This window comes from Malania oleifera, chromosome 7 (assembly GCF_029873635.1).
Source record: "Malania oleifera isolate guangnan ecotype guangnan chromosome 7, ASM2987363v1, whole genome shotgun sequence".
NCBI lineage: Eukaryota > Viridiplantae > Streptophyta > Magnoliopsida > Santalales > Ximeniaceae > Malania > Malania oleifera.
Window position 1 is genome coordinate 3,740,192 of NC_080423.1, and position 9,171 is coordinate 3,749,362.

The 9,171-nt window shown below is 39.6% G+C and overlaps 2 protein-coding genes across 2 annotated transcripts in view; both read right to left on the minus strand.

The window, feature by feature from the left end:
* LOC131160063 (uncharacterized) overlaps nt 1–7,863 on the minus strand; it is a 36,724-nt gene extending 28,861 nt beyond the window's left edge. The window contains exons 1-3 of the mRNA XM_058115379.1: nt 7,858–7,863; nt 7,217–7,788; nt 1,156–1,276 (exon numbers count right to left, since the gene is read on the minus strand). Of these exons, the coding sequence (XP_057971362.1) occupies nt 1,156–1,276; nt 7,217–7,788; nt 7,858–7,863 (699 nt within the window). The remainder of the gene's footprint in view (nt 1–1,155; nt 1,277–7,216; nt 7,789–7,857) is intronic.
* On the minus strand, nt 1,451–2,145 carry LOC131160624 (uncharacterized). Its single transcript, XM_058116469.1, has one exon. The coding sequence runs from the start codon at nt 2,053–2,055 to the stop codon at nt 1,663–1,665; it is 393 nt and encodes a 130-aa protein (XP_057972452.1). The 5' UTR covers nt 2,056–2,145; the 3' UTR covers nt 1,451–1,662.
* Nucleotides 7,864–9,171: the final 1,308 nt, after the last annotated feature.

Consider the following 9,171-nt stretch of genomic DNA (forward strand, 5'->3'; position numbering starts at 1 on the left):
CCACGGATGATGCCAATGGATTCGAAGTCATGCAATTTTGAACAAGGACAGAATTTTCAAAGAAAAAAAAACCAATATTGCATCTGGCATGATAGCAACTGCATAAAAATCATACCAATTAAAAACTAAGGCATACAAACCATTCTTTTAAAACCCGGAGCCTTGAGTGACTCAGTGAAGCCACTAGGCTAACACACACATGCATGTAAATTTGAATGAAAATAATAGCACAATTAGGACCATTTTGTGCCACTTTTTCAACTATTTTTAAAATATAATTGAAAATGTGCACATATTTTTGAGTAGTTATAGACAAGTGGGCAAAAAATAAGGAGAAATTATCTTTAAATTTGTTAATTTATTAATCTACTCACCGTTAAACCATATGTTATCGTGCCAAAAGATCTCAGATTTGAAACCAGGTGCCAAAATGTCAACCAAAAAAAAAAAATCTTATAAGTAGTGGTTCAACCGCGCAGGTTCACAGGGTTTGCCCAATTCAGGCCTAGTCGCATAAGTTGACCACCATTCAAGCAATTTCCAGTTTAGGGATATAACTCAGATCGGTGAGATAACTGATTCCGGTTCGACCCAGTTGGACTGGCCAGCCCAGATGGGTTAAAGAACCATCATATAAACAACCAACAACAACAGGTGCATATATTAGTTGAAGGGTCCAAAATGGGACATATCATGAGTAAAGATGAAATCATCAAACTGAACAAAATTCACCTGCCTAGTGCCAACTCTTAGCAACTGCAATAAGGAAATGAGTAAAATAATGCTTCCATAAAATACGCTGTTAAAGATAATCGTGATGATTTGATGAAAAAAAAAATAAGCTCCTTCAAATAAATAGGGCATGATTTTCTCCCATAGTTCATCCACTGTAGAATTATGAATATTGAACTTAACTTCTAGCATATGGTAGGTAGTGTCACAAAAGCCGCAATGTCAGAGGCGAAACAAAAGGTTTGAACCCTAGGCTTATTTATCATATTGAGAGTCATGACTATTAAATAATAGCCACAGTAGCCAATCACATGAATGAATTGAAAGCAAAAAGTCTGGGCGAGTTACTTGGTGAACTTTCTTTCAACAGTTCTTGTGATAATAAATCTTAATTGAGAGAATATTTGGGTTTAAGATACTCACTGAGTTGGGAAATTCTTGGAGATCCAAAACAACACGAGCTTCAATATGCCAATAAAGTGCCCGTTGCAAGCCTCTCTGCTCTAGCCATATTCCTCCAGGATGTGGGCAGGGAATTCTCCCACTGACAGCAGAGTTTTGAAAACCCATCAAACAAATAGACAAAACAATAGTACATTTATCAGAAAAGTACAGAGCACTGTCAATTAAATACAGTGAGTGGTTTCACCCAAAACGTGTTGAGGATCGCACAGCTCATTCCACTGAGGCTTCCCAAACATAAATGCATCAACTCCCATGATTGTAAATATTTCATTTATTCTAGGATATTAGTTTCCATTTTACATATGGTATCATTTAATTGTAATTATTCTTTGTAATTATAAATATAGTATTACCACCCATGTTAAGGTGTGGTGGTTTCTCAAAATATTCACATGGTATCAGAGCGTAAGATCGTTTCTTCTTTCTTTCAGCGCAGGAAATATTTTTTCCCATATCCCTAATATATCATCCAGCTTGGTCTTCCGTCTGCAGCTCTGACTTCCTCACCTCCAGCTTCAGCCTCGCCGTCACCTTCCTGTTTGCCGACAGTGCCAGCCTGAACCTCCCGTCACACAGCATCAAGCTTGTTGTGCATTTCTTGTCGCCGGATCTACGCCTCGCCAGATCTGCACCTCCACGGTTGCAGCAGGTCCCCACCAGTTTTCTCTGCAAATTGTGTATTAACGACGGCTCCCTATCCTCGTCGACGCCGACTTCCTTCGTCGTCATCTCCGTTGACGTCGTCTCCCTCCAACTTTCGGATCTCTGAGACCCTGTTCGAACACCACCTCCCTCGCACCAGACTAATTCCCGGCAGCAGATCTGCTTCGTCCCCAACGAACACCACCTCCCTCGCATCCTTGCAAACAACGGCGCTCGTTTGCGTCTCCAATCTAGCAACACGCAGAACTGTTCCCACCAGTTTTACATTTCACAAATTTCCTTATATTTTACTTGTACAAATGCTAAGATCACTCGTGGGTGCACCAATTTTCCCATTGTACTGAAGCACCTCCCTCTGGTTGAGATAAAAAATAAATAAAAAACAAAACAAAAAAAAAGAACCAAAAAAAAACAAAAAAACAAAAACAAAACAAAACAAAACAAAAAAATCAAACCTTTTCTATTTTGTCTCCATGGCTGCCAATACTGCAGGCACCGACAATTTTGATAATCCAAGTCATCTTTTTTATCTTAGTAATTCCGACAATCCTGGTATTGTCTTGGTTTCCAATCTTTTGATTGAAACGAATTATAATACATGAAGCCAACCCATGGTCATTGCACGTAGCACAAAGAACAAAGTCGGCTTCCTTGATGGTACCATATCCAAGCCCTCCAAGACATCTTCTGCCGAGTATCGACAATGGAATCGTTGCAATAACATGGTAAAAGCATTCTTAACTCCCTTTCAAAAGAAATTTCTTCTAGTGTTCTCTTTTGTGATCTTGCTCAAGATATTTGGATAGATTTGAAGGAGCAGTTTTCTCAAGCTAATGGTCCTAGAATGTACCATCTTGAACAAGAAATACATAATCTTGTTCAAGGAAATACGTCTATGGCTACCTATTTTACAAGGCTGAAGTTGCTATGGGATGAACTGTCGTCTCTTCAGTCTAATCTCTTTGAGGGAGATGTAGCTTCATACCAACAGTACCAGCGCACCATGAAGTTTCTTACGGGACTTAATGACTCCTATGGTGCGATTCGCGGGCAGATTCTCTTGATGGATCCTTTGCCCACGATCAACCGTATCTACAGTTTAGTCCTTCAAGAAGATTGTCAACGGAACATCCAAACTACTTACCCTGTTAATGGGGTTGCATTAGTTACAAAAGGTATTCTCCCCACACCAAAAGATGGTAAGCCGTTCCACAAGCCCAAAACAAAGTGTACTCACTGTCACAAAGAAGGTCATACGGTGGATCGCTGCTATTTCATCCATGGGTTCCCATCTGGACCCCGTAAAGCTAGCTCGGGTTCCAAGCCACGTGCACACCAGGTCTCTTCCACTGACAACAATCCGTCCACTAGCAGTCTTCCTTTTACTCCGGATCAATGCCAACAACTTTTAGCCCTTCTCCACTCACAGTCATCGCCTATGGCAAACCACATAGGTACTACTGAGTCTTTATCAGGTATATTCTCCCATCATTCTTTTGAAAGTCTTTGGATTTTTGACAGTGGAGCCACCGATCGCATGGTGCGCTCTCCCACTGACTTAACCTATTCTATTCCTGTTTCTAGTCGCACAGTACGACTCCCTGATGGTTCTCATGCTGTGGTAACACATATTGGATCCATTGTTTTTTCTCCTTCCCTTATTTTGAAAAATGTTCTTTATGTTCCTTCCTTTCATTTTAACCTCATTTCTATTCGCCTATTATGTCAAAATCTCAATTGCTTAATCGTTTTTTCTGCTCACCTATGTTTTATTCAGGACCTACGCTCGATGAGGATGATTGAACAGGACACTGAGAGGGATGGGTTGTACTACTTCCGCAAGCCATCTCCTGCACGTTGCTAGGTGGCTACATCAAATTCCCAACTCTAGCATCGCCAACTCGGTCATTTATCCAATAAAGTTTTGTCTTCACTTTCACAACACATTTCAGGCATTTGTTCTAATTTAGATCCATGCTCCATTTGCCCATTGGCTAAACAAACACGTCTTGCATTTCCTTCAAGTTCTATTTCTTCTAGTGTACCTTTTCAATTAATACATGTTGACATTTGGGGAGCTTACAATCTTCCATCACTCACTAGGGCACAAATTTTCTTGACTATTGTTGGTGATTACACTCGATGTAGTTGGGTCTATTTAATGCGTCATAAGTCAGAGACTCGTTCTCTTCTCCAAACATTTATTCGACTCGTCGAAAATCAATTTAACCATACAATCAAAATTGTGCGCATTGAGAATGGTTCTAAATTCAACTTTCCATCATTTTACTCTGAAAAGGGCATTGTGCATCAAACTAGTTACGTTTCCACTCCTCAACAAAATGGGGTTGCGGAACGAAAACATCGTCATCTTTTAAATGTTGCCCGCGCTCTTCTATTTCAAGCCAACATGCCCAAAGAATTTTGGGGTCATGCTCTTCTTATTGCCACTTATTTGATTAATAGAACCCCTACTCCTCTTTAGGGCAGGAAATCTCCCCATGAAAAACTCTACAACGCCTCGCCTAAATATCACCACCTTCGAGTATTTGGGTGTCTCTATTATGCCTCCACTCACTTCCACCACCCTTCTAAATTTGACCCTCGTGCCATTCGTTGTGCCTTCATTGGATATCCCTACGAACAAAAGGGTAATGCATTATATGATCTTGCCACTCACAAAACCTTTGTCTCCCATGATGTGATCTTCCATGAGGATCATTTCCATTTAGCCACACTCCTTTTGAAACATCATATTTTGTCTTACCGCAACCTATTGACTCTCCAAATCTCCTCTCCGCCAACCCTACTCAGACACCTCCTGGCTCACCTCCTCTTCATTCCCCTTCTAATGCTCCAATGGTCCCTGTCCGGTGATCCACACGTGCAATTCAGCCACATGCCTACCTACGGGACCATGTCGACCAAGCACTCCCTTCTCGTCCTATCCCATCATCTAACTCGGCGGCGGTCCATTCTTCAGGTACTCCTTATTCTCTTTCTAATTTTCTTTCTTATGATTCCCTTTCTTCTACACACCGTGCTTTCACCAATGCTATCTCCATTGCAAAAGAACCCCAGTCTTTTTTGCAAGCCATGCAGGATCCCCAGTGGCGTGCTACCATGCGTGCTGAGATTGATGCCTTGGAAACCAATAACACTTGGACTTTGACTCCTCTTCCACTCCACAAACAACCCATTGGCTACAAATGGGTATACAAAATCAAACACAATCCTGATGGATCTGTAGAACGTTACAAGGCCTTGTTGCCAAAGGGCACAACCAAACAGAAACGATTGATTACACTAAAACCTTTGCCCCTGTAGCCAAGATGGTCACTATTCGCACTATCCTCGCTCTCGCTGCTGCCCACAATTGGCACCTCTTTCATCTTGATGTTAATAATGCATTTCTACATGGTGATCTCGATGAAGATGTCTACATGCATCTTCCTCCTAGTTTCAGACGAAAAGGAGAGACCAGAATCTGCAAGTTTAACAAGTCTCTATACGGTCTCAAACAAGCATCCAGGCAGTGGTATGCTAAATTATCTTTCACACTTATCAATGCTAATTATAAGCAATCTAAAGCAGATTACTCTATGTTTGTCCGATCCAATGAAACAAGTTTTACCATCGTCTTGGTCTATGTAGACGATATTATTTTGGCAGGAAACAACTTGGAACAGTTCAACGAGCTTAAGAAATTCTTGGGAGAATGCTTGAAACTGAAGGATCTTGGTCCCTTGAAATACTTTCTAGGGATAGAGGTGGCTCGCTCCAAAACTGAAATTTTCCTATCAAAGGAAATATGCCTTGGAGATACTTGAGGAGACTGGTTTCCTTGGGGCTTAGTGAGATGGATGGAGAACTTATCTCAGATCCATCTTCATATCGAAAACTGTTTGGGAAACTGATATATTTGACTATCATTATACTAGATTTGGCATATGCGTTGCACACATTGAGTCAATTCATGGATAAGCCTCTAACTTCCCACTTGGATGCAGCACGTCAAGTTTTGCGCTATCTCAAACAGTCATCTGGGCAAGGAATCCTTTTGTCAGCTTCCAGTGGTATTCAATTACATGCATTTTGTGATGCCGATTGGGCTTAGTGCAGAGATATTCGGTGATATGTTACTGGGTACTGTATTTTACTAAGAAAATCACCAATCTCTTAGAAAATCAAGAAGCAAATAACAATTTCACGATCCTCAGCTAAAGCAGAATACTGCTCTATGGCATCAACTTGTTGTGAAATTACTTGGTCAAAGCAACTTTTGACAGATCTCCAGATAACTCACCCACAACCAATCAAGCTGTATTGTGATAATAAAGCAGCTATTCACATCGCATCTAATCTAGTCTTCCACGAACGAACAAAGCATACAGAGATCGATTGTCATCTTGTACGGGAGAAGATCCAAAACCAAGTTATTCAAACTATTCACATACCCACAAGTTAGCAGCCTGTGGATTTATTCACAAAAGCACTCGAACCCACATAATTCAACCATTTATTGAGCAAGTTGAGTATGATCACTATCTACTCCAACTTGAGGGGGAGTGTTGAGGATCACACGGCTCATTCCATCGAGGCTTCCCAAATACAAATGCATTGACTCTCATGATTGTAAATATTTCATTTATTCTAGGATATTAGTTTCCATTTTACATACGGTATCATTTAATTGTAATTATTCTGTAATTATTTTTTATAATTATAAATATAGTATTAACACCCACGTTAAGGTGTGGTGGTTTCTCAAAATATTCAAAAAACGCATACATGCACACAATGAGTGGACTGAGGCTAAATATGAAAATATAACCAGGCAATCAGACAGATGAAAATATCATTAAGTATATTTTTTGAAGTCCACAGAAGAATCAAAAAGGCCTTCAAAAAATATGATGGGTTTTTCATTGCCATCAACATAGAAAGAGCACATTGTGTATTTTTTTTTTTTTTTTTCGCTAGCATTTATATAATTCAATTTGTTTTCATTACGGTTGCTCAAATTAAAATAGCTGAAGGAAATTAATAGTGACCTCATTTATATTTCATTCCTGCAATTATATGGCCTTCCTTATTTTAGAGCACCATCTTAAGTATTCAAGCGCCCAAATGAAACAAAATAGACCAATTCAATTTTTATTAGATATACAGCTACCGCGCTCAAGTGATTTGCTCCGAAATAATTACTTTAATCCTGATACCACAATACGCCACAGATTTTCTCCAAATTTTGAAAAAGTCTCTGCCTCCAAGAGCAAAGGATGAACTCTCACTTCAATTATAGATTTTAAATTGAGCATTAGGATGAACTCTCACTTCCATGTACGGATGGTACCTGCAAACAAGATTGGGGATAAAATCCGCAAGCTTCTCATAATCAGTGAGGGCATTCCAGACCGACTCCACATCGGCATTAACCAATATTTCGGCCTTGATTCTGCGTTCCCTCCAAGAAATCACTTCAACTTCGCACTGAACCTCGCGGTCCCGACCTTCGCCCCGTTCTCGATCACAAACAGCTTCATCCCGGTTCCATTCGCCGCCATTCTTGGCGAAACGAGAACCGGAGTTCCGGTTTGGTCCGCCGAGCAAGGAGGCGAAGACTATCCGCTTGTTGGGCGGACACAGAGAATAGTTGAATTTAAAAAGCGCCAAACGCAGACTCGTACTTCGGGGAGTGAGAAGGAGAGAGAACGGTCTGAGGTTGAAGTGGGAAGCTCTGGAGCAGGTCACCATGAATTGAGAGCGAGGTAGAAGAAGGAGCAGGGGAGGTAGGAGGTGGGAGATCACCAATGACGGCGCCGGGGGCGAAGGGGGTTGGCGTCGTGGCGGTTTCTGAGCCACGCGAAAAGCTCTTGACGCTCTTTGACGGTGTGGTTTTGCAATCGCGTGCTCGGAGACTGCAGTCTGGTTATGTGGCGGAACAACGGATAAATTATTCTGGAAGCAGCCTGTCCACGTGTCCTAACTCCTAACCCCCATTACTCCTAGTCAAGTAGAAAAATTATTTAAGTTGTTTAATCCCATTATATTTTAAAATTAAAATTAAAATTATTTAAGCCCGTTCATTATGTATCTTATAAGAAACAAGTAGAGGATAATTTTTTGGAAATGAGTTTATTTATTTACATCATATTACCCCAAATAATTAAGCGTTCGTATAAATTTTACTTTTTTTAAATTGAAATAACTTTTGTGTTAATTGAATTACTCATAAATAAAATAGAGTGAAAGTATACAATTTAAAAGAATGAGATGCTAGTAATGATTTATTGTTCTTCAGTATGGTAGCATTACTTGCTTGATCCAAGTTCGCGAAGACAAATAACTTGATTTTATTTTATTTTGCATAGTCTAAGTTATTGATACCCCAAGAAAATTCATTGGCTAGAAATTCTAACATAATTTGCTTTCTTCTTTGAGTACAAGACAAGGCAGATGAGCAAGGAAACCTGAGCATGAACACACGGAAGCTTGAGCCTACAACCCTTTAACTAGCAACGCAGTGAATGGTAAGTAATATTACTATAACAATGTAAAAGCCAACGAATTAAAGAAAATTTTATAAGAGATTCAACAACTCAAAACATCATAAAATTAATGAAAACCAATTCTCTCATCCTCACTTTGGTGAATTTAAGAAGATGCAATTGGTTACAATATTGTGGGTGAGCCATCAAGGATACGATACCTAATTTGGCATGGTTGAAGTAGAGATTCTACTAGTTGCACACAAGAACTAATGTGGCTGAGTACACTTGAACTAATCTCACTTGGCACCGAGACAAGGTCAAACAAAAGAAAGCAACAAAACTATTTGAGCCCCTTCAAGTGCCAACGAGACTGTGTGAGAGTCTCTCACGTTGCTTCATAATCAATCTATCCTAAGTTTGGGATATGAGAATAAAGTATATATCTGTGGTTATAGATAAGTTTTCGAAATGTAACACTTTTGTAGAAGCATTCAAGTATTGCATAACACATAAGACATTACAGTTGGCTTTTAAGCACGTCATGAAATATTTGGAGTGTTTCCAAGACATTGTCACTGATAAAGATACAAGATTCACAAGAAAGACTTCTAATGAGAACTTTTCCAAATAATTAGTTTGTAACTTGACATTTCCTTAAACTCCCACCACAAACTCATGGGCATTGCAGCTTAGTATTATTATTTTTTTCTCATCTAAATATTACACTGTAATAGCCAATGTATAAGATGCAAGATTCTAATGAATGAGAATTTTTCTCATGTATTTTGTATTGTTTCTATATATAGCATCCATTAAC